The sequence below is a fragment of the Cryptomeria japonica genome, chromosome 10 (genome assembly GCF_030272615.1).
Source record: "Cryptomeria japonica chromosome 10, Sugi_1.0, whole genome shotgun sequence".
NCBI lineage: Eukaryota > Viridiplantae > Streptophyta > Pinopsida > Cupressales > Cupressaceae > Cryptomeria > Cryptomeria japonica.
Genome location: NC_081414.1, coordinates 237,049,344 through 237,075,583, shown reverse-complemented (window position 1 = coordinate 237,075,583; position 26,240 = coordinate 237,049,344). Strand labels below are relative to the sequence as shown.

General features: G+C 37.0%; 1 protein-coding gene across 1 annotated transcript in view; it reads right to left on the bottom strand.

Moving 5' to 3' along the window:
- Nucleotides 1-1,394: 1,394 nt before the first annotated feature.
- The window catches only part of LOC131055443 (uncharacterized), a 38,628-nt gene continuing 13,782 nt past the window's right edge, over nt 1,395-26,240 (bottom strand). Inside the window, exons 3-7 of the mRNA XM_057989926.2 lie at nt 12,215-12,291; nt 11,825-12,096; nt 10,893-10,970; nt 10,543-10,605; nt 1,395-1,951 (exon numbers count right to left, since the gene is read on the bottom strand). Coding sequence (XP_057845909.2) covers nt 1,901-1,951; nt 10,543-10,605; nt 10,893-10,970; nt 11,825-12,096; nt 12,215-12,291 — 541 coding nt within the window. The 3' untranslated portion in view covers nt 1,395-1,900. The remainder of the gene's footprint in view (nt 1,952-10,542; nt 10,606-10,892; nt 10,971-11,824; nt 12,097-12,214; nt 12,292-26,240) is intronic.

The following is a 26,240-nucleotide window of genomic DNA, read 5'->3' as shown; positions in this document are numbered from 1 at the left end:
ACAAAAATTTTACACTTCCAAATTGACAGTATTTAAACGTAGTTTAACACTAGTGATGCGAAGTAAAATTTTACGTCTTATGTATTATGTTGAAACGGCATGGATATTGAAGCCCTAGAACAGACAGACCAACTTTTTACCTGATTAACTTACAGGTTGGGGCACTCATTTTTTAAACTAAAATTTAACTTTTTAACAGTATACAGATCTTAAATCTCTATTGATTATACCATAATTTGGTGTTCATAATGTGAAGGGCAAAACTTAAATTTATGAAATTTTTAAGGTCAAAAAACCTATTAGAATATTTCTGTATTATTCAATCTTTAAATGCTGTTTACTTATGCATGCTCATATACGTTAAGGTGCAGAGCATCTGAACAAGAAGTGCATTTAACTGTTTTCCTGATTTCACAATGTTCTACATAGAAATACTAAAAAGACATACAATGCAGTGCATTGAATTATGAATGGATTATTTGCTTTAGTTGTAACTGGCTTGGTTAAATGATCAAAACCTTTAAAAGGTTTAAATTTAAATATATAAGGTAGATGAAAAAATAGTCCCGAGGAGTTTCACTTGGTGGTGACCTAAAAACTACATTTTACCTTTATAGGGATTAGTAGCAGAAAATGAAAAAGAAAACAAGTCAGCACGAAGTTGACCATTTTCTGACTCCAATGCTCAAGAGCCAAATTACTAAAACTTATATTTAATTTGTAAAATTCAACTTACCCACAGTAAAATCACAAAAGACTATTGGTTCATCAAATTCTATCGAAACAAAGAAGACATGACAGGTAACTAATATATAAAAACCAATAATGAGTACTAAGTCATGCTATATATTTGGTCTTGTGAATTCAATGAAGATAACTGTCATGCTTGATACTGCTACAAATATTTAAATGGGCAAGAGATACTCGCTATTAAAATAAAAAGCATATTAGAATATGAATAACTTCCATAGATTGCCTTGCTCAAAATAGCTCAATCTATTTGATGTATAAACAAATCTGAAATTTCAGTCCTTCAAAGTAAGAGAGCATTCTCCATGAAAATTGAAACAAGCATTTGTTTCAATGATGTGGGAGAGAATGCTGAGTCTAACAGTTTCAAATGTCTGTTCAAAGATTTGACCTGAACAGATGCTTGCTTCTTCCAAAACATTTATAACTCTTTCCATCATATATGCCAGATCTCTTCCATTCAGATCTGTAAATATCCCGGCATATTGCATTGAACATGGATTAACCTTCAATGGATGTTCATATTCTAATAGTCACCCAGCAAGAATGTTTCAGTGTCTACCGATCATGCATTGTATCATGCCATAGTTGTCTAAACCGTTGGGTTTCTAACTTGGATCAGCAAATAGAACCAGGTACTAAAATGAAATTAATTGTCTACGAATTTTGATTCTTAAGTCTCTTAAAAAGCAAATTAACACAACATTATATGGCAACAGAAAAAGGGTTAGCAGACTTGAGAAACTGCAGAAGGGGATCCAAAACTATCAGGTAAAGCAGCTATGCAGACAACATTGGCCAAAAAATAATTTACAACTGATGTATAACCCTAGAAAAAATTCCAGATGCAAGTATGCTTAAGCTTGCATGGTGAGTCAAACCTTGCCCCATAAAGAACACTATGTGAAGCCCTGCTTGAAATTTACAGCATCAGAAAATCTTCTCCCAAACAATAACAATCTTACAACCTTGCAAAAGTCATAGTAAACAAAGTTGCATGGTTTGCAGAGCAAAAGGTACATGCCAATATGGAGGATGGCTATGAATGATTAAAGCACATCATTCCATGTGCTCACCCAAACTGGACCAACTTTTTAGGTAAGACTGGGTGAAGGATGTATTGAATAACTTCATAGCATAGTAACTTCAATCACCGTTTGGCATTTGTCTCCATTGCAAGCAGTATCTTCTTCCTCGGCCCCTGCAAATATGACAAATTAAAAAATTTAATGTGTCCTAATAACCAATATCATCTCTGCACGTTCACAATTAATATACGCAATTCCTTCAAGGTAGGAAGGTAAGAATTTTTAACCAAAAAACTCAACAGATAGGAGAGACAATCAATAAAAATTTGAATTGCTGGATATGATATTTGGCATTCCTGTCATTTTACACCTTGGCCATTTGGCAGATAAGTTCTCTAATCATCCATTTAATCACAGCCACACTTTATTATTGTATTCACATTTGGCACTGTACTTCTAGGGAGAGGAGTGACAACATAACACCAGCAAAAACATAACAGGCACCATTGCCCAATGACCTAAACTAGTATAGATATCTTAAATACATCAAAGGAAATGCCAAGGAGATATCAGTTTGAAGTTCTTTTATTTTATTTCTTAACTATGTTTACTACATAAGAATCACAATTTTGTTATCGTATCAACATTGTACGTTTTTATCATAATATAAATTTTTACTTTTGAATGTGGCTTTTAATTTCTAAAAATCAATTATTTACATCAAATTTTTTATTTTTCTATACATATTTCAAACTTTTTATTTTTGTTTAACAAATTCATTAAAAATAAAGAATTGTGAAATATAGTTTGAAAGGGATTAATGTCTACCAACAATTTTAAACAAAATTGATGTATTTTAATTATGAAATGGTAGATTAATTTAAATATATACATATATGCAACCTAAAAACATAAATATATACATATATGCAACCTAAAAACAAGAATTTAAAAAAAAATATATATCAAAAACACTTAAATAAATTGAAATTATAATAAGACATAATAAATATAGATTAAAATATTGTTATATATTATATAATATTAATATATAATTATTCGAATTAACAATACAATAATAATAATTAGTTATTTAGCTATAAATATAATCTAGTGACAACATATAGAATTAGGTATTAAGGCGAGGTTGTTTGAAATCAAGGTGTATATCAGGCTTAGAAAGAATGAAGGGGTTCATTGGATTAGGGAACATCTAGAATTTGTGGGTCTAGCAAATGATTGAATTGAAGCATGGGACGAAGAACTCAAAGGGATTATAAAGCAGCAGGGACCTGAGCCAAGTGATCCAGAGGAGCTTATACCCATGGACAACCTTGGAGCTCCAATCAAACCAAAAGGCTATCATGGATGAGCAGGACCGTCATCTTCCAGAGCCCGGGTTTGAGGAGTTTCAGTTGATGTTAATTGAATGGAATCAGACTGTTGACATGCTCTTTCAAACTTTTCTAAAACTCATGTTAGTTTGCAGTTTTCTCAGAATCTGTTAGGACTCAATGGATTTAGACTTAGCCTTTTTGATCTTATCTATTGCCTGGTTTGGCCTTTGTCAACTTAGGCAGGGAACTTTTATTTTTGCTATGTTGTTAAAACTACCTTCTTTTATTAATATGAATTATCGGCCTAGGCCCCTTGTCGAGCAAAAATATATATATATATATACTATTAAATATTTACATTTATTAATTATATATTAAATTATAAAATAATAAATATTAAATTATTAGTCTATTAATCTATCACAATGTATATTTACTATTTCTAATATTTATTAAACATTATAAATTAAATTTTGGATATTATTATAATTATATTATTTATGAATAATATAATAATTATTAATTAGCAAATAACAATATTAAAACCTAAAACTATTAAAAATAAATTATAAAATTACACTTCCAAGTTTTTAAAAGTTTTAATTTTTTAAACTTTGAACAAATATTTCATAATTAAAAACGGGCCCTCACATCCGTCAATCCCAAGTGTTTATAGATTTGAAAATATATGGTCTCTACATAAACATAACACAATGCTGACATGAAGCATGACCGAGTCCACAAATCTGCTTTAGCTGAGCATACCCCATTCACCAAACACCATATTTGTTTGGAAAATGCCGAGATCGTTTTCAAGGAGGACAACTTCTACAAAAGGAAACTAAAGGAGGCCATAGAAATAAGCAACCATCACACCAACCTTAATGGCAATGAGGGATGGGGTTTAAGTCCTTCTTGGCTTCCCCTTCTATCTTTCATTAATAGCCTCAATCGTCTTCCTCTTCCCCCTCTCTCTCCCCCTTGCTCGCCCGCTCCCCCTTCCCCCTTCCCCTTCCCCTTCCCCTTCTTGTCTACCTCTCCATTTGTAGTTGTCATGCTCTCTTTCCACCCCCTCACCCCTGCTCCTTCTAGTCCTCAACCCTATTGTTTTCTTCATCTTGTTGTGCTCCTTTCCTTTGGGTTCCCTCTCTTCCCTTCTCCATCTTGTTGCTCTTGTGGTCGTTTTTGTCTCTTCCCTCCTTTTGTCCTTTAGGTGGTCTTATTATTTATTGCATCACAGGCTTTTATTATTTTTGCATCTTTTTTGTCCTCTCTTTCTTTTGTTGTTTTCTTATTTAGTATTTTAATTGTGCCTTTTTATCTATTTATCAAACATCATTTATGATGCATCATTGTTTAGCCTTACTTTTTTACGCATATTATTTAGTTGTGATTTAATTTGTTTATATGTTTGCATCTTCTTTAATCATCTCAAGCATTTTGTTCTTTCTCCTAGCTTTAGATCTTTTTTAATTCTCCTTGCTCATTTTTCCTTTTGTTGTGTATTTTTTATATATAATATATATGTATGTATAGCAGCGTACCATAGAGGTTCGGGATAGGGGGGACGCGAGGTCGGGGAGACAGGGAACTTTGGGGACAGCGAGGGGTTGGCGTCAGGGTAGTTGTGGAGGGGTGGTGGGGTGGCGGTGTTGATATACATATAATACTTGAAAAACTAGTTATGAAAAAATGTATAAGAATTACATGTCAAATGAAACTTTAACAAATTAGTTAAATAGCAAAATCACTCAATCTATCTCTTTTCACTCCTTCAATCAAGACTTGAACTCGGCAAGGGTGACAAAACTCATGGAAAATGAAATCCATGAAATCAAATGTTCCAAACAAATATCAAAACAATAACTAGGAGCCTACATCCCTCCTATGAAGGCATCTAAGGTAGGTTCCACTAACTAGTGGGGATTTGGGACTGGAGATGCTAATAGATTTGAGGGGTAGCAATGATAAATTGCACAAGTTGTTAGATGTGAGAAAAAACCCAAGGATAGAAGGGGTGCAGGGAAACGCACTTGCATTTCCCCACAGGTCGGAAGTGGGGGTTCGAGGGCTATGCTCCCGAAAAAATTTAAAGCATGATTTTTTTTTTTTAAATTGCTTTTTGTGACATCCTAGGACAAGAGTCTTGGAGGACTCCGGCAGCGCACCAGCAGCAGTGGTGAGACAGCGGGGGACGCCACATCCCCGCCTCCCTGTCCCAAAGACATGGGCCTACAGGAGGGGGGGGGACGAGTCCCCATGGAACACTGATGTATACATATACACACAAGCAGATATAAATATGCATGCAGATATATATGTACATATACACACACATACATATGTATGTATGTACATACATGTATATAGATATATATATATATGTGTGTGTGTGTGTGTGTGTATATAGATTTGGTTTGCTAATTGCTTTAGGTTTCCTCTCTATTTGTTTTGCATTTTTCATCTTTAGTTATTTGCTTTGTACCTGGGGTATTAATTTGTTTTTTAGTTGTCTTTAAAACCTAGCCATTTTATTTTTTATTTTCTCCTCATTCTATGTGCTTTGGTCTTTCTCCCTACCCATTCCTTCAAATACAGCTTTGAGCTTGTCTTAATTTGAAATTTACCATCTTTCATATCCTGGCATTCTCTAAACATCCTGATGGTGGATCACAGAGTGAGATCCGAAATGTTGATGCAAATAACGTCACAGAATCAAATCCAGAAGCAGCTATAGATATATTGTCTTTAGTTGTTTGTGCCTACGGTTTTCAGTCATCAAAAAATTACAAAAAAAAAACAAAGGAAACTGCATTTGAATGGAATCTGCTTGGAAATGCCACGTCAACAGTGAAACGTTTCTATCTAAAAAAATATGAGCCCTGCTCGATTCCACAGGGATTCCAGGCAGTGTCCAATTCCGGGACATACCATACCCAAAATTAGCTAGAAAAATGGACAATTCAGTAACTTAGGATTTACAATAAAGAATGAGTCAAGGAGGCCACCGAACCCACATGTAGGAGGACAAACTCCAATTATAGACATTTGTGAGAAATCATTGACTTAGGTGGAATAATCAGCTCTATAGTCCTCTGCATGCTGTACAGGTACTATCTATGCCCAACTTACTTTTACAATATGTCCTTCCATGTGTTGAGACATGGACCAGCTAGGACTCGAACCTAGGACCTTCCATACGCTGCTGGAGTGCTCTACCACTGAGCTACTGGTCCCTCTTGGACCAATCCATCATCGGTCCGGGTGTGGCTTACTTTCCAACACCAACACCCCCCCTTAAGCCACACCTCTCGTGTGCTTGGGGCTCCTAGGCTGGACCTGGCTCTGATACCATGTTGAGACATGGACCAGCTAGGACTCGAACCTAGGACCTTCCATACGCTGCTGGAGTGCGCTACCACTGAGCTACTGGTTCCTCTTGGACCAATCCATCGTCAGTCCGGGTGTGGCTTATTTCCAACACCAACACCATGTTCATGGGTCGGTGAATCAAGGTATTCTCTAAACAATTGTGCATTTGAAATCGTTAACAGTCTCAAAAACACAAGGCTCCTGAAGTTTTGTTCGCATCATCACCACAATACTCTTTCCCAAGTTACCACCACTCACAAGTTCCACTGCACGCTTAGTGAAAATGAGAAGAGTTACTTTCAAACTTGTGAAATTGAATCTTGAATAGTTTTCCTATGTTTACAAATTTATAATCTGATAAAACTTTTTTATCAACATTATACACTTCTAAGAATCTACAAGAACCACCGACTCTTCTGAGGTTCAGATATTGGTTATTTGTATCTAGTCAAGCCTTTGCCAGTTCCAATTATGAGACTAACAAAAAAATTCAGAAGATGTTATCTTCCGTAGAGTAACAAAGGAATGTGAAGACACGTAAAGGCCATGTCCAAGAGATACAAAAGTTCAAAATATAAACAAATTAAAATAAAATTAACAATGCTTCTTAAATTTGAAGTAGTCACTGAATTTTAAAATATAAACAAATTAAAAGAAATTTAACAATATTAAAAGTCGAAGTAGTCACTGAATTTTCCTTGTATGCAAACATGAGGGATTAGGGTTAATATTGAAACTAGGTCCTTATAGTAAATCTTAAATTTTTTAGCTTCAACTAATCCCCTCTGGTAAAGACAGGAAGATCCCGAAGTATTCCCTAGGGTGCCAACATGTGTCTGTGGAACGCAGACAAATCATGACAAGTTGAAGCAGAAACAGTTGAATAATCAAATCTTAGTTATACTAATCTTCATGTTGTTGCTCTGGATAACATCAAACGAACATTAGACAGCTAATTGAGTTAGTGGAGCCAATTTTGGAAAATTATGATAGCAGGACCAATATTCATGGATGAAGAATTTATTAAATAGTTGGCTAGGCACAGCAACAATAGATGAAGGTTTAGGGGCAGACAGAATCGTGGAGTTCATTTCTCTGTTACATATTGTAATATGCACTGCAGTGAGCAAATAGCCTGGAGTCTGCAGACACATACAGAAGTGAAAATTAAAAAACTGGAAATTTCGAAAGTCAATCGTTATTACTTATATCTCTATTACTACCATTAGTTTTCAGTGTTACTGAGTAATTGCTTAATATTGAGTCAAATGACTTCAATCTCTTTCCCTGTTGTCTGTTATAGTTTGAAAATTCATTCTATGCAATTTGTCAAAATGTTGCCCAAGAGCTGCAGCCTTATTCATGGTTTATGATTGTCACTGTACCCTATAAACATTAACTTTTGACTCTTGGAGTCGAGCTTGGTTCTCTTGGCACCTGGAACCAAAAACCTTTAGGTGATTGATTCATGGTTTCCTCCCAGACCATGCTTCTTATGGGGTCTTCTCTTTGATTGCTTGTGTCGGTGACCTGTTAAGAAGGTACACTGCAGTATCAACTGCCTCAGGCCAAAACTTCTTTGGAACATTCCAGTTCTCCAACTTACATCAGAACATTTTTGTAAAAGTACAGTTTCTCTCTCAGCTACACCATTCTGTTTGAGGGGTATAAGGTTTTATAAATTGGCGTTTAATATCGTGTTTAGAACAGAAGTCAGTGAATTCATTTGAACAGAACTCACCCCCATTATCAGACCTAAGAGTTATGATTGCACATCCTAACTCTTTCTACCAAGGATTTGAACTTTTGAAATTCTTTAAACAATTCTGATTTTAAGATTTCTATTATATTGAAAATATGATTTATGGGGCTTTGGGGGCAACACCAAAACGAGGTTGAGGGTAGCAATCCTTGGTAGGGGTCTGGGTAAGAGAAAGAGAGATGTAGAGATAGGTCTAGATCTTGGGGGAGAAAGAAGAGAGTAAGATAGCCAGAGGTAGACAGAGGGGATAGAGGAAGAGTGATGAGCCTAGAGTTCAAGGGAGATAAAGAGAGTGAGATAGAGAGAGTGAGAGAATGCTGATAGAAGGTTGCTGATTACTGAAATTTGTCTAGTCTGAAAATTTTAAATCTTCTAAACCCTAGAATCTGCATTATAACTCCTAGAGATTTGAAACCACTCTCAAACATCCTACCGATATATACATGTTTTCCTTTCTTATACTTAAATGTTTTATTTCATGTATATATCTGATGACGAGAATGAAACTAGCTTGAAGACAAGTATGCCATTTTCACAAATTTTCCACCATTTTTGCTTAGGTTTCGAATTTCTAAGTGGGTGCTAGGGGAGACTCCTAAGCATCCCGAGACACCCAAGAGACTCCTAGGAATCCTCAAGACGTCTTGGAGACATTTGGATGCCCCCAACATCTCTGGACACCCCGGTGGCAGTGGTGGAATGACGGGGGGTGCCCCGTCTCAAAAACGCGAGGGTTTGGGGGGTGCCCCGTCTTAAAGAACTTGCCTATGTTGTTGTCCTTGACTGTAAAGGTTTGTTCCACACTTACTAAATCACTGCTGCTACCAAATTGCTTCTTCCATCTGTCTTGTTGTAAGAGTTTGTTGCACATCTCATCAAATTTCAGGTCAACATTTGTAGAGGTGATGTTCAATGTTTCTATGAAAAGCTCATATGACCATGGTAAGCTTTCTGGCATTATAATGACCATATCTCTTCCATCTTGCAACCAATGGCCTCCACTTGATCACGAATGTCTTTGATTTTCATCAAATGATCCTGCAAAGACATTTTCTTATCCATCATTATTGAGAACATGTTTTTGAGTGACGTTTCATGCAAAGATTTCAGGTAAGTCCAAATTTCTGCAAAGGTCTTGCTTAAGAAAACCTGTGGAAGCAGTTCATCTGTGACGGCTAGCTTGATGGGCATAGTAGCTTCACAATTATGCTTATTTAATTTGTCTTGGTCTTTCCCCGCAGCTGTTGGATGAGTGTATGTACCAAAGACAATCCAGTCAAGGTTCCTGTACTTGAAGATTGTGAGCATCTGTTGTTTCTAGGTGTTATAATTTTTGCCATTGAACCTCTAGCTGCCTTCCAACACTATATTGGGCAATGAAGCCATCCCTCCCACTATCTGAAGTTACGGAAAATGAGGTTAACTTTGAGTGAAATTTCTAGGTTAAAATTTTGAAAACCCAAACACCTTCAATTTTTATTGATAAAAAAAATATTGAGGATGAAAACCCACAATTTCTCATGTCTCTCACATGCAAATAAAATCAAGAAAAAAACCACGATTTTTGGAAACCTGTGCGATTTGTAGAAGAAAGCCCATGTGATTTTCAAAAGAAAACCCGCAAATTTTGCAAAAGAAAATCGCACAATTTGCTGAAAAAATCCATGCAATTTTGTAGAATAAAACCTGCAATTACCAGCAGAAAAAAAAAACGCATAATTTTCAGAAAATACCAGCCCACAATTTTCAGACAAATTCCAAGATTTCAGGTCAAAGGTCAAGTGTGTTTTATAACACAGATTTGATATAGCTATTTCAGGTGCTTCTCACAAGGTTTATTTGATTCATCTACTGTCACGAATCAGTACATTTTATTTCCAGTTGCTGTTTCTATTTTAATATCGGTTCAAAGTACAGAAAGAAAAATTTTAAATTATTGGGGATGTGTCTCATAACAGTTAACAGAATGTAAATCAGAAAGAATATACTAGTGTGCATAGCAAAAATAGGTTTAATATTGTGCCTCTATGGCTAAGCCAAATGAATTCTTTTATTAGGCAGCTTAGTATGGAATCCATCCCCGCGTTTGGCGGACAGGTCCACTACTTACCCAGCACATTGGAGAACAAAAGAATGTGGCAGTAAACATTCCCAAAAAAGAAGGATCATTTCTCTGCAAATTATAAGCATATTTTACAATATCTGCATCTACTGAAGATAAATTGACTTCCTGATATCCAAAATAAAATCAGCATCTTGCCAGATGTAAAAGAGAAGGTTTTTGTGAAAATACCATAGGTATTCCCAATGCCTTGAGATCATCGTCACTCATGTGCCTTAAAGCAGCCATATCCACCTATAAATTTCAAATGCACAACATAAGACCTCCAAGTTTTTATCAGTTTCAAACAGGAAAATACAACTAAAATGCATCATTTAGAGTGTTGAATACCTAGGTTTGGCAATTCAGGACAACATAGAGAAGTTACATTTGACAGGACACTTATTTTTACTGAGGAGAAATGCTGGCACACCCTCCCAACGGCATAGCATACATTTAAAGATTTTAAATTTACTGCCAAAATAAGTTAACTCCAATATTCTTTATAGCAAAAAATAGTGTACTGTGAGAAGATCACTTACTTCTTCTGCCTGAAAAATGATCTGGTATTTCGCCAAGCCTAATGATTGCAACAGACCTGCCACTGACCGTTCTTCAGCCTGTAAAGTTAAAAAAAATTAAAATATGATTTCAATAGCAGTAACTTATGGAATTCATATGATGTTAGACTAAAGAACACATTAGAAACAAATTCTGAGAAGACATATAATGAAAATATTAAATTTATCTCCAAGGATAAGGGATAACACAGTATTTTACCATTTTATATTCAAAGTACTATTTTCAAAAAATGATGACTTTATAACATTTATCTAGCCTAAAGACTTTTTCAAATACATATTGATAGAACCTGGACCAAAGCAGTAAGTTTTTTATTTAGATAGTAAAACATTGGTATTTAAGGAGACAATGTCTACACAAGGGAAATGCATACAATTTTTCCATTGCAGCCTACTATTATTCAAACTTTTTCAGTTAGGAAGCTGTTTCAATTTTTCATGAATAAACATGGTAGGAAACTGACAAGGATGTCAACATTGATATTACCATGTAACAATTGCAGCAACAGTAGGTAGGAAACTGACAAGGATGTCAACATTGATATTACCATGTAACAATTGCAGCAACAGTAGGGAACTAAATTATAAAGTTCAAAAACAATACTGAGAAGATTGATAAGTAATTAAATAATAGCCAATCGCAGAAATAATATATTTGTTCTTCAGTCAATGGATCTTAGAGCATGCCAGCGTATGATAAATTATGAAATGCTAATGTCAGAACCAAAACATAATGCACCACAGTATTAATTAGTTAAATAAAAATCTATATAGTACATCTTGATGAAGCATAAAAATGAAAGCAAGGCAAGAATCAAGTATGAAGAAAAAACAGATTTCTGCTGATTATAAATGCATAAAAATCCAAAAAAGAAATCAGAGTGGGGTGCTACCGGAGGAGCTTGTTTCTGTACAGGCTTGCTTGGAGGAGGTGCAGGTTGTGTCACTGGCTTGCTAGCTGGAACAGGCTTGGGAGCAGGGTTTCCTTTAACAACAGAGACAAGACGTTGTGCAGCCTCCATGTTTACTGGACGGGATTGTGTAGGTCCTGAGAGCTTCTCACGTAAATCTCTGACTCCAGTCTGGCTGTCATTGCCACTTTGAGACTTCCGATATGAGGTCCTTTGAAGCTTCATGCGAAGATCTTGTACACCAGGTTGTCCATCTTCAAAAACATTTAGTGAAAGCAATAGAAAAAAACAGTGAGAAATAAATAAAGGAAAAAAAATGAGAAATTAAATGTTGTAAATTCTCCCCCATAAAGAGAGAGAAAGAGAGAGTACTTGAAACTCGTGGTGCTTCTCCCTCCTCCTCATCATCATAAAGATCATGTTTCCATTTTTCATCACCCTGGCGGGGGCTGTAGATATAAAATCAGAAGCTCAATATTCAAATAAATGATGCTCACAGACAGCATGCAAGCAAAAATCACATTGAATATAGACAAGAGCAAGAACATGTCACTTACTGCAAGTGACAGAAATATCTACAACATCACTAAAGAACTAAACTATGTATTGAAGAAAAATAATTATGAAAATATACCCACTAAAAGATAAGAAACTAGAGTTAAACTCCTTAATGCTGCTATGACTTAGTAGGGCAATGTAATAGATGTTGCTGCCTTATAGGCAATGAGAATGTATGGTCTAAAAGATACCTAGATTAAAGTAAACAAGGATGCTGAATAATTGCCAAGAACAGGGTGTCATTTTTCACTTTAACAAATTGCAAAGAATTTGTACCATTTAATTGTTGGTGAATGTATGATAGTGTTTGACATTGAACATAAACCTAAGTTACCAATACTGGGTGGGTTCATTTTGGGTTCATCGGTAAAAAACATTTAGAAATCATAAATATATATATATTTAAAACATTAAATAGCAAGAATTAAATTCAAAATTTATATATTACGTTAAATTAAATAGTATTAATTTTAATATATCATATCAATATAAAATTATTAAACCTTAATATAATATATTAAATTTAAAATATTAAAATAAATAAACATATCTTCAAAGTATTAATAAACTGAATATTTTACAGGGATTCAAAGTATTTTATATTCAAATATCGTTTCCTTTTAATATGATATTTTGACCCAAATCTCTTAATATTTGTAATACAATAAACTAATTGAATTTCCCATTAAGCATATAGTGCTGGGCAATGTAATGAATCTGCACCATACGCATTTAGAGCCAACAAGCTTCACAAATTTTTAATATTGTGTGCTATTGCCTGCTTGCTAAGTCCAGCGCCGTCACAGGTAAATACTGCTGAATAGATCAAACCAGTATGAACAGAACAGCAAATTCCAACCGACAGACCACAACAAAACAGAAACAGAAAAAATAAAAATCCCCGGGTTTTGCTGTTATGTTAAATGAAATGCATCATATATTTTTTGGGTTCATCCTGGTTTGTTCAGGACATCCCAAACCCCTAGTAGGGGCACTACCCCTTGACCTCGTTGGGGGCTTTACCCCAAATTCCCACAAGTGGCACTGCACCTTGACCCCAAATCTCTACCAACCATTGTTAATAGCCAATAGGCTACGTATAATAAGAGGTTTCATCCGGAAACCTGTCTCATGACAGAAAACAAGTCTCATCTTCTTGGTAAACACTTTTTGGTCCCCTATAAACAAGTCAAACAAGTCTAGCTGTTAGAGATATGATTTGAGATAAGATTTTATTCTTTGAGAGATTTGATTTGATTTTTTCCATATTTGATTTTCTAGTTGCTAGAGATATGATTTGAGATCAGATTCTATTCCCCGAGATTTGATTTGATTTTTTCCATATTTGATTTTTCTTTTGTGCCTCTGCACTGCTCTATCTTCATGAGTCATGGGAGGAATGTGTTGTTCATGAGATGTTATGTCCAATAACATTCTACTCAATTTTGAGTCCAATGCAATTTTGAGGGACTTTCGATTGGCACGCTAGGTGAAGCATAATGAATGCTCTCAAACCTCAACTATAGCAGGAACACAGGGATACATGGCTCCAAGTCCAAAATGCACCCTCAGGAATTTCCAGCGCAGAATTAGATGTGTTTAGTTTTGGTGAAGACGCTTTGGAAATTGCCTATGGAAGGCAAGCATTCAATTTTACCTTTAGGAAAGCCTAAAATGCTTCTTTGTGGAGTGGGTCTGGAATTTGTATGGACAAGATCGGTTACGGATGGAATAGACACCAGTTTTGTGAAAATCAGAGATGATTCACTGGTAAAAACTTCATTGATCTTAACTGAAGTTACAAAATACTGTAGCTATTAATTAACTACCTACTTCTAACTACTTGTTACTGTAGACATTTGAGATGTCTAACAGCCAGTTACATTATTGACCATTAACAAGAATAATATTAAATATTATTCTGACACCCTCCCTTAATGGTCAATCTACCAAAAACACCAAGTTGTCCCTTGAATTTTACAAACTTATCTGAGCTTAAAGACTTGGTGAGAATATCCGTAGTCTGATCCACTGTCGGAACATACTGCAACTGAACTGATCCGTCTTCTACCAGCTGGTGGATGTAGTGACAATGAAGCTTGACATGCTTGGTACGTTCATGGGAGACTGGATATTTGGCCAGTTTGAGCACCCCTTGATTATCAGTATACAAGGGAGAAGGACCTACTTCCAACATCTGCATGTCAGAAAGCATCCTTCGGAGCCAAACTACCTCACATGCAGCCTTGATTGTTCCCCGGTATTCGGCTTCAGTTGAAGAAAGAGCTATGGCCTGTTGTTTCTTGCTGCTCCAAGTGACGGCACCTGTACCCAAAAGTGGATTTTCTGTCATCCACTGACCCTACCCAATCTGAGTCAGTATAACCAATCAGCACCTGCTATACAAAATGCCATAGTCTGAAGTGCCTTTCACATATCGCAGCACTCGCTTCGCTGCAATCCAATGATCAGCTTTTGGGGCTGTCATGAAGCGAGAGATGTAGCTGACAGCAAAACAGATGTCAGGTCTAGTGGCAATGAGGTAGATGAGGCTACCTACTAGTTGCCTGAATTCGGTCTCATCTACTACAGGTAAATCCGACTTGGTTGATAACTTCAGCCCTTTCTCCATAGGTGTGGAAGCAGGATTACAATCCTGCATTCGAAACTTGTGAAGCAAACTGCGGGCATACTTGGACTATGAAATAAAGATACTGTCACCAGTCTGCCACACTTCGACACCTAAGCAATAATGGAGAAGCCCCAAATCTGTCATGTCAAAAGCTTGCCACAAGTCATGTTTGATGGTTGTAATCAAATGTGCTGAATTGCCAGTAATGATCAAGTCATCCACATAGACAACAAGAAAAAGGATATCATCACCAGATAGTTTGACATACAAATTAGTGTCAGAGGGACTGCGCTGAAAACCACGTTAAACCAAATACTGATCAATCTTGAAGTATCAAGCCCGAGGGGCTTGCTTCATGCCATAGAGGGCTTTTACCAATTTGCAAACCTGATGTTCCTTACCAGGAACCTTAAAGCCAGGGGGTTGTCATATAAACTTATTCCCGCAACTCACCATTGAGGAATGCACTCTTAACATCCATTTGGTGAAGTTTCCATCCAAACTGGGCTGCAATAGCGAGAAGAAGACGAATGGTACTCATCTTGGCAGTAGGAGCAAAAGTCTCCTCATAATCAATGCCCTCCCGCTGTGTAAAACCCCGAGCAACCAATCTGGCCTTGTACTTATCCAAAGTACCATTTGCATGATACTTGACTTTGTAGACCCATTTACAGCTGATAGGTTTCTTTCCAGGAGGCAAATCACAAAGAGCCCAAGTGTTATTCTTCAGAAAACTATGGTATTCTGTCTCCATAGCCTTTTCCCACTCAGGAATGCCTTTAGCCTCAAAATATGTCTGGGGCTCATGGATGTTGTGAATGTTGGCCATAAGAGAAAAGTTGACTGTATTTTGCTGCTTTATCTTGCGGCAAACTGATCTATCCTCAAGAAGCTCATCATCACGAAGATCTCCTATTGTCTTGGCCCACCATTTAGGCCTGAGGGTAGAAGTACCAACATCTGGCATTGGAGAAACAACATCCCCTGGAGTTTCCGGAACAAAGTCATCTGGATGCAAATCCTGTGACAAATCAGGTGGTGCTGGATCAATAGATTCCTCATCTTCAGAGTCAAAATGCTCTCAAGCCCTCCCATCATGGGAACCAAGAGGTAGACGAACACCAACATCAAAAGTCTTCATAGACGGAGTTGCAAGATTAGGAGTAGTAGAAGGCATAAATGGACCAGTAGTCTCGTCACCCACAACATCACGACTGAAAATGAGATGATCTGTCTCCACAGGCTCTTTGAATCTAGCTTAGCACGCTTAGCGTCTGGAATCCATATATGAGCCATAGAACTGAAGACTTTCATTTCAAATGGCCCACTTTAGGCTTGAATCCTGACCAGGCTTCTTCAGGAGTCATCTTCTTGACGGCATGTGTAGGTGACAAATTCAGAAGGTAGACTGCAGTGTAAACTACTTCAGCCCAGTATTTCTTAGGAACATTTCTATACTCTATCATAGAACAAGCCATTTCAATAATGGTGCGATTTCTTCGTTCAACTACACCATTCTGTTGAGGGGTGTATGGTGTGGTGAATTGGCGTTTAATGCCATGTGTAGCACAAAATGTAGAGAAGTCATTGGAACAAAACTCCCCCCCCAATTATCTGACCTTAGAGTGACAATCTAAGAACTAAATTCTTTCTCGACTAAGGCCTTAAACTGCTGAAATGTACTGAACACATCTGATTTATTTCTTAGAAAATACACCCACATTTTACGACTGAAATCATCAACAAATAACAAGAAGTACCTGTAACCAATAACAGATGGAGTGTTAATTGGCCCACATACATCAGCGTGAACCAATTGAAGGACCTTGGAGGCTCGCCAAGAATCACCATCCGAGAATGGTGTCCGATGCTGCTTCCCAGTTGGACAGGCTGCACAAACTCCATGATTTTGAGGTTGGATCTCAAGTAGACCAACAACCAAACCCTCCCGATATAACTGAGAGAGATAATGCACGTTTAAGTGCCCATAACGTTGATGCCAAAGTATTCTGATGGATGTACTCCTAGCAACCAAAGCGTGTTCCTGAGAATCGTTAGAATCAGCAAGTCTATACAAACTATGATCCTCAAGTCCCATAGCAATTGTAGTACGAGTCTCCCTATCAACGATGTTACAGATGGATAAGCTGAAAACAACATCTAATTGAGGAGAATGCCTAATGATCTGGTTGACGTTGAGGAGATTATGTTCCATGCCTGGAACATAGTAGACATCAAGAAAAATTAAATTTCTACCTCTTGAGTGAATCTGGACAGTGCCCTTACCAGCAACTGTGTACTCTTCTCCTCCTCCGAAGATGATTGAATCTAAGAATGGTTCACATTTCTTGAACCAATCCCGGCGATGAGTAAAGTGTCGCGAAGCTCCTGAATCAATAAACCAGGCAGAAGAGTGTACTGGATCTGCTGTTCTCTTGGCCATAAAAGCATAGAAAGCAAATTCTTTTTGCTTAGAGTTTTTTGCAACATTTGCCTTCTGTTGAGACCCTCCCTGCTTCTTTTGTTCAGAAGCCAATCGAATTCAACACTCGGCCTTCATGTGGCCAAACTTATGACAATAATTGCACTGAACGTTCTTCTTCTTCTTGCTGTCCTGAGAAGAACCAGAGCCTTTCGGCTGAGAAGATTGAGTCTTCCCTTTATTCTTAGCAGAAGATTTGGCAGAGAACGCTTGCTCAGTGGAGTTGGAACTAGTACTGCTTCCAAATTGTTGTCGCCACCGATCTTGTTGTAAAAGCTTGTTACAAAGATCGGGAAACTTCAAATCGACGTCAATGGAAGTGATATTCAGCATTTCCATGAAATGCTCATAAGATTTGGCAAACTCTTCAAAGTGATGACAACCATGTCCTCTTCCTCCATTATGCGACCAATCGACTCAAGTTGGTCACCGATGTCCTTGATCTTTGTCAAGTGATCCTACAGAGGTGTCCTTTCATCCATCATAATCGAAAAGAGCATGTTCTTCAGAAAGAAGAACGACTCTTGTCAGAAGTTTCATGGAGCCTCTTCAAATGATCCCATATCTTCTTTGCTGTTTTGTCGGACGGTACCTAAGACAGCTACTCATCGATGATAGAGAGTTTGATGAGCATGACAGCTTCGCGGTTGCGCTCATCCCATTTGCCTGAATCTTTTCCGGCGGTGTCTGGATGTTGAGACGTGCCTAGAACAATTGCATCAAGACATCAGTACTCAAAAATTGTCAACATACGCTGCTTCTAGGTATTGTAATTGCGGTCGTTGTACTTCTGGCTACTTTCAAGCATTATATTTGTCAAAGATGCCATCACGTACCCCGAGGTCGAAATGGTGGAGGCAAGAATTCCAATGCATGAGAACCGGCAAATGAAAACAGAGGTTTTTTTTTTAATTTTGCAAGTCGGATTTGAAGGGAGAAACTGAAACCCTAGCACGGTTTTTGAGGCAAAAATTTTCCAGAAGACACAAAAACATTTGACAATGACCCAGTTGAGGTTTCGAAAAACCCACCAAGAATCTGCAATTAGAATAAAATTCTGCCTTGACACAGGGTCAAAACCCTAGGCGAAAAAATTTGCAGACTCTGGAAAAATCGAACGGAAACCCAGTTGAAGTTTCAAAAAACCCAGAAAAACCCAAAGTGCAGATTTTTGAGAGAGATTGTACAAAAAACCCTACCCACAGAAAAATCGCAGAGGGTTTGGAAAAAAAACTTTAGGCAACACGAGCAGGTTGCAGAAGACAAATACAAAGGGCCCACAAAAAACCCTTCCTGCGGAAGAGAAGAACACGAAATCGCGGAAAGGAGCCGCCGCCGCCAGAAGACATAGACCCGCAAAAAAAATGCGCGGAGATTAGACACGAAGGGATTTTTTCTGTCGCGATTTTGCTGTTAAAATCGCGTTAAAACACAGATGCAAGGCCCAAAAAGACGCGAAATGCAGTTGCGCGAAATAAATCACATGCAAAGAGCTGTCGCATGGGAGGAAATTAAAAAATCGCATTTTTCTTTTTTAAATCAGTGTTCCATGGAAACGCGTTTCCCCCTCCCAGGCCCAAGTCCCCCCGTCCCCGAAACCCGTCCCCGAAACTTTTTCCCTTTGTTCCCCTATCCCCGAAGCCCGTCCCCGCGTCCCCCTGTCTCCCCGTCCCCAAAATCCGTGGAACATTGCTTTTTTTGCAGATGCGAAAATCGCGTAAAAACAATTGCAGACCAAGGGTTTTCACATTCGCGATAAAAAACAGAAAGCGACAAGTCGCAATTTTTAAAAATCGCGCAGATAGGTCGTAAGAGGTCGCGTTTTTCACAGAAAAAAAATTCGTTAAAAACCCTAAGTCGCGAATTTCGCAAACGTAGAAAACAAACGCAGGTAGGGAAAAAAATCCCAAAGCAAACCCACGAAAAAACAGACAGACCCCAAAAACCCTAGACGGCTCTGATACCATGTGAAAATCAGAGATGATTCACTGGTAAAAACTTCATTGATCTTAACCAAGGAAGGATTACATTATATAGAAGTTACAAAATACTGTAGCTATTAATTAACTACCTACTTCTAACTACTTGTTACTGTAGACATTTAAGATGTCTAACAGCCAGTTACATTATTGACCATTAACAGTAATAATATTAAATATTATTCTAACAAGTTTAAATGGACAGTTTGAGAGCAAGGAAATGCAATATCTAATGATGATAGGCTTGTTATGCTCTCACTCAGATCCTTCTACGACGACAATGTTAAAATAAGTACTTCAACTCTTAAACTTTGAATTGCCCATGCCTCGTCTATCTAAAGCAGTATGCTCTCCAATTCAAGAAGCTTTATTTTCACGTGTATCAAATATGGCAACTATTTCTCACTCATTGACCTCGATCAATTCAACCATGATATCCATCTATGATAAAAATTTCAATAAGTTTTTAGAATTTAGTTTCTGAAACCTATAAAATGGAACATTGTAATCTATATAAGGATCGGAGTAGTGATAATATAGGGGCATCCAATAAAATTCAATATAGGGATTTGTTTCCATTTGAGCAACGGTAATGATACTCACATATTTGCTTTGGCATAATAACTTTCCTTTTCTTCACGTTTTTGTGATTGATCTTACCGTACTTTTAATATGTACTTATGGTAGATGCATTCCAAAAGCCAAGAATATGCATCCGTAGTTAAAGGTTGTTTTTGTACAGTGTAATTATGCTTGGAATGGAAGAAGTAAGAAGAATATTGATGGTGTATCTTTTCCATTTTTAGGGGTTTGGGTTGTGAGGAAGCGGCGGGAATTAAGTAAAAAGCTCACGTGTGCAAGATAATGTTGTTCTAAGATATTAGAAGACAGGCTGACAATTTTCTCAACTAGTTTAGAGACTTATTTACTTCTATGTAGAAGCTTTCATGACATATTTTTCAGTGTTCCACGGAAACGCATTTCCCCCCTCTTAGCCCCACGTTTTCAAGACAGGGAATTTTCTGAGAGAGGGAGACAGGAACATGGCATCTCCCGCCACCACGATCGGTGCTCCGCCAGAGACAGGGAAACATCTCTACGTCTCCAAGGATTCTTGGAGACACCAAGACGTCTCCAAATCTCCTTGGGAAACGTCTCCAAGAATCCTTGGGAGAGGCCCAAAGGTTCCTCAAGGGGCGAGGAGACGTCCAAAAGTCTCACATCGCCCAACTTAAAAAAGCATTAAAAAAATTATTTTTTAATTTTAAAAATAATGAGCTATTTTTGGGTGTTGGGGGGGTAACCCTAATTTGACGTGGGCCCCACCCTTTCCCCCAATGCAACACAAAACTACCAAATTTGGTGATTTCATTCACATTTCTGAGACTGATTTTTTTTTCTAGCAAGCTGAAGAGGAGAAAAAACTTGGACAAGTCTGATTGAAGGAGTGAAAAGAGCGAGTGCAAGTGTGAGAGGAGTGGGAAGGAGCAAGAAGAAGAGGAGGAAGAGGATTTTACAACATTTTGGAGAGATTTTTCAAGCACAAGGTAGGGTTTTTCTTGTTTTTTGTTTGTTTTATTTTCTGATTTTCAATTCTTTGTTTGTTTAAACTTGTGTCTTTTGTTTTTATTCATTTCAAAATCAGATTTGATGTTGAATCTTGAGAGCAAAATGATGACTTGTGTCTTTTGTTTTTATTCATTTCAAAATCAGATTTGATGTTGAATCTTGTGGGCAAAATGATGAATTCATGTGTCTTTTGTTTTTATTCATTTCAAAATCAGATTTGATGTTGAATCTTGAGGGCAAAATGATGAATTCATCATTTTGCCCTCAAGATTCAACATCAAATCTGATTTTGAAATGAATAAAAACAAAAGACACAAGTTTAAACAAACAAAGAATTGAAAATCAGAAAATAAAACAAACAAAAAACAAGAAAACCCCTACCTTGTGCTTGAAAAATCTCTCCGAATCATTCATCATTTTGCCCTCATGATTCAACATCAAATTTTAAATGATATAAAATTATAAATTATAAATTTTGTTTTCAAAATTGAAATTTCAAATTTGTATTTCAATTTGTTAAACTAGGCTGAATTTATTTTTATTTTTATTTTGTGAAATGCAGTGTCACTATCACAATGAGCTCCCATGACATGAGTGAGGATGAGATGGAAATATATTCTCATAGTGAATGATTCAAATTTTGAACCTAAGGCTGTGGGGGGTGACCATGGGCTGATCCTGGAGCCCAATCTAGTTCCATGGCGAGTGCACCAGCTAGTACAAGTTGCCCTTCAGAGTTGTTGGCACAATATGCTAGGGATGCTTATGATCCTAAGTCTACTCCAAAATAGTTTGCTTCAAGAATACAAGGCGGTGGGGGAACAAGGAAGTGGCAGTGCAACATTTGTGGGGTTTCATGGTTTGGTAGCATCACTAGAGTGAATGCACACTTCCTTTTTTGGAAAGGAGAGGGTGTGGATCCATGTCAGTTTTGGTAGAAGCTAAAAATATAGAGTACAGAATTGAGATAAACAAGTTATGGGGCATTCCAGATAATAGAGAAGTTTCAGTCCCTACTCCTTTGTCTGCTAGGGCAGCCCTTCAGCAAAGTCAGCAAGTGCAACATACTTCTCATACATTGCAGACAAGAGAAATGATGTGTAGACCTTCATCCATTTCCACTTCTAGTGCCATGCCCCAATCACTAGAGGCTAAGGGGACAAGGAAACACAAGATACAGAGTTACCCCATAGCTGATATGTTTAATGTGCAATTGAAGGATGAAATACATGAATCCATTGGCAGGTTCTTCTTTGCCAATGTCATCCCATTTCATGTTACACGGTCTCCTTATTATAGGGAGATGATGTCTATGGTGGCGAAGGGAGGACCATCATATGTGCCACCAGGTGAGACGAAATTGAGGACTACGATCTTGGATAAGAGCTATTCCAAGATCAATATTTTGATGGAGAAGATGAAGGCATGTTGGGTGGCCTCTAGGTGCAGCATAGTTATGGATGGGTGGACGGACATTAGCCATCATCCACTCATCAACATCATGGTCACATGTGCAAAGGGCCCATACTTCCTTAGAGCAATTGATTGTATAGGGCATCGCAAAGATGCTGATTTTCAGTTTGAGGTCCTCAAGGAGGCTATTGAGGAGCTTGGGCCACAAAACGTGGTCCAAGTAGTGATAGATGCAACCCATGTGTGTAGAGTAGCAAGGAAACTTATTGAGGCAGCCTATAGACATATTTGGTGGACCCCATGTTGTGTGCATGCCATGAACAATGCACTCAAGGACATGGGGAAGATTGACTGGATTAGAGGAGTGGCCAGCGATGCAAGAGATGTGCAGATGTTTATCAGCAACCACCACACTTCACATGCACTCTTTAGGACCTTCGCGAAGGAGGAGTTCTTGAAACCAATTGAGACCAGATATGCATCCTATTTCATTCTCTTTGAGAGAATGATTGAGTTGCAAGAGGCATTGCAACTCATGGTTATGACTACAGAGTGGAATAGGTGGGTCGAGGCCAAGACAGAGCAAGGGAGAAGGGTGAAGGAGATAGTGAAGAGTGATGTGTTTTGGACTGATGCGAAATACATTGTCTCCATCATTTCTCCAATATTCCAAATCATCATATATGGGGATGGGGATGCACCTAACCTTGGAGAGGTGTATGAGTGCATTGACTCTATGCTTGACCAGATGAGGGCTGATGTGCGAGTGAAGGAACCCACTCTAGCATTCTACAATGAGCACATCCGACCAATCATTCAACGCAAATGGGACAAGTTGAACACTCCTTTGCATGTGGCTACCTATGCCTTGAATCCTAAGTGGTACAAGGCTAGACTGGGTACAGTGACACTGATTCAGGATGATGAAGTGAATGGTGCATAGAGAAGATGTTTGATTCTAAAGATGTCGGCATAATTCGCACTGAGTGGACAAAATTTGCAACTCTTAGAGGCTATTCAGATGTGGCAAAGATGGATATAGAAACTATGGCACAAGAGGACCCACTTTTGTGGTGGAATTGTCATGGTCAGAAATCTTTGACCACCACTCTAGCTATCCGTATGCTATCCCAGGTTTCCAGTTCTTCAACTGCTGAGAGGAACTGGTCTACATATAGCTTCATCCACTCTCTTACGAGGAACAGACTTACCTCTAGGAGAGTAGAGAAGCTTGTGGCTATACATGGTGCTTTGCGTTTCATGGACCGCAAGACACTTGTGTACAAGGAGAATCCAGCGGCACGATGGGATGTAGAGCCAAAGGAGCCTTCATAGATTGATGAAGATGAACCTACCACTTCAGATGCAGGGTTGGTTGGTGTGAGGTTGGGGGATCTTGATCGTGGGGAGTCCAGCAGTTCCAATGAAGAGGAATTTGCAGATGATTAGAGGCCTCCCTTCACTACATTTCAAGTTTTGACATATTGGCATTTGGTCTTTTTTAATGCTATTGCTATTAGTATTTGCTACTAATTTTAATGATGTATCATGTAATCATCTTTATAAACTTTGTGATATCTCATATGACATATCAGATATTCACATTTTCAATATAATAGAAATCTCCAATTTGACAATTTCATTTGTCAAATTTTATTTAGCAATTAACATTCGATAAATCTTCGTATTTAGATTTAGTATTTCAAATTTTGCTATTTAGTATTTTAATATTTTTACTAATTTCCTATAGTTTCATTTGAAATGTTATAATGTTATACATCTTTTCACAACTAGTTTTTCAAGTACTATATGAGCACAACCAACCCCCCCACCATCCCCAAACTTAGGCCCTTAGGCCCACCATCCCCGAAACCCGTCCCCCCATCACCCTGTCCGCAACAACCGTGGAAAACTAATTTTTTTAAACTCTAACTTCTATTATTAAATCATTTAGTTACTAAAGTTTCTCAATTGAAAATCTTCATTCTCACTTAAAATTTCTTAGTACAAAGAATTAAAAAAAATCACGGAATCCCTCACTCTAATTCTCAACAATACCTATTTAGAAATTTTAACAATTTCCCTCTATAAAACTCTAGAATTAATTTCTAATCTTTAATATACCCAAAATGTAAATATCAAAATAAATTTGTATGTAATGTAGAGTCCAATATACAAGCTTCTCTATTTTACATCTTAATATTTTAAATCTTTTATAGTTGAAGGCTCCAATAAAATCCTCAAAATAATAGGTTTACACTTCAATTTAAATTACTAATTAGCCAAGAAACAAGTTTCATCTTCTTGGTAAAGAATTTATGATCCCCTCTAAACAAGTCTAGCCATCAAAGATATGATTTAAGACAAGATTTTATTTTATTTGAGAGATTTGAATTGATTTTTTCAATATTTGATTTTCTTTTGTGCAACTAGAAAATGCATTTACAATAAATCACCGACCAATATATCTATAAATCGAATGAATATTGTAAAGAAAAATACAAAATAGTTGCAGCAAATGGATTTATGCATTTAGACGTGAAGTGTTCTTTATAAAATCGACATAACCATTTCACCTCCATTACAATCTTGGTGTAGAATTCATAGAGAGATGTGATAGCTTTAACGCATATCATCAACCCAAAACCAAGATTGTATTTCAAAATTGTATACACAAAAAATGCATAAGATATTGCAAATTATATTAATGTATTCTCTATGCACATATAAAATTGTAGTCTCTAACATATTAACTTAAATAATTTTCTTACAGCATAATCCTAGAACATTCTTCCAGTACAAGTGCTAGTTGTTAATACAATCATTGCCATGTTTTTTATGTTTACTAGTTTAAACTTCACTTAGTATGCCAAAATCTCATTTGCAATTCTTATACGTATACTTCATTTGCTCCCAAAGTTTGAAAACTCTATCCACCATTGTTATTGTTCAAATTTCAATGCAATTATTGTCATGTTTTTAATGTTTAATAGTTTAAACTTTAAATAATATGCCAAAGTTTCATTTACAATTCTTAATCTTATTCCTTATAAATCTTTTTATAACTAATTTTTCAAGTGCTATATGTATTTGTGCCATCCCCAAACATGGGCCTTATTAGAATAATTTCATATATTATTTACCTTATAATGGTCATTTATGTTGATAAGTTGTCTAAGCTAGTTTACTTAGCAACTTTCTATTTTCAATTTGTCAGTTAGATAGTTTAGTATCTTTTGGTTTTTTGTCTTTAATTAACGATCGTCTCTTTTTAGAAACATCGTTCTTGTAGCTATTTATTTAAGGAGACATCCATCTCCTTTGTAATTAATGTATTCAGTTTATTTAATAATATTTTAATGGTATCGGAGCAAAATGTTCCTTTGACGAAATTATGAAATTCGTTCTCATTACCTAGAATTTTTCTAGAAGTTTTTTTAGATCCTTTTTTAATGAAAAAACGTGGAAAGTATTTTTTTTTCAAGGGTTTTCGTGGGTTTTCTCAATGCAGAAAAATTTGAAGTTCCTTTTTTGTGGGTTTGTTTGAAACCCAAGTTTTTCGAGGAGGTGGAATTTTTCGTCTAAAAAAATTGCAGATTTTTTTTCAATGCGTTTTTGTGAACTCTGCCCGCATGTGAAGGGTTCACGATGTGTGCAGTGGCGTAGCTTTTCTTTTAGTTTGCAGACACGAAGGTATTTTGGAGGCCTTTTTTTTGGTTTGTGGTTCGTTGTGTTTGTTGGCGGCTCTACAAATCGCGCAGTCTT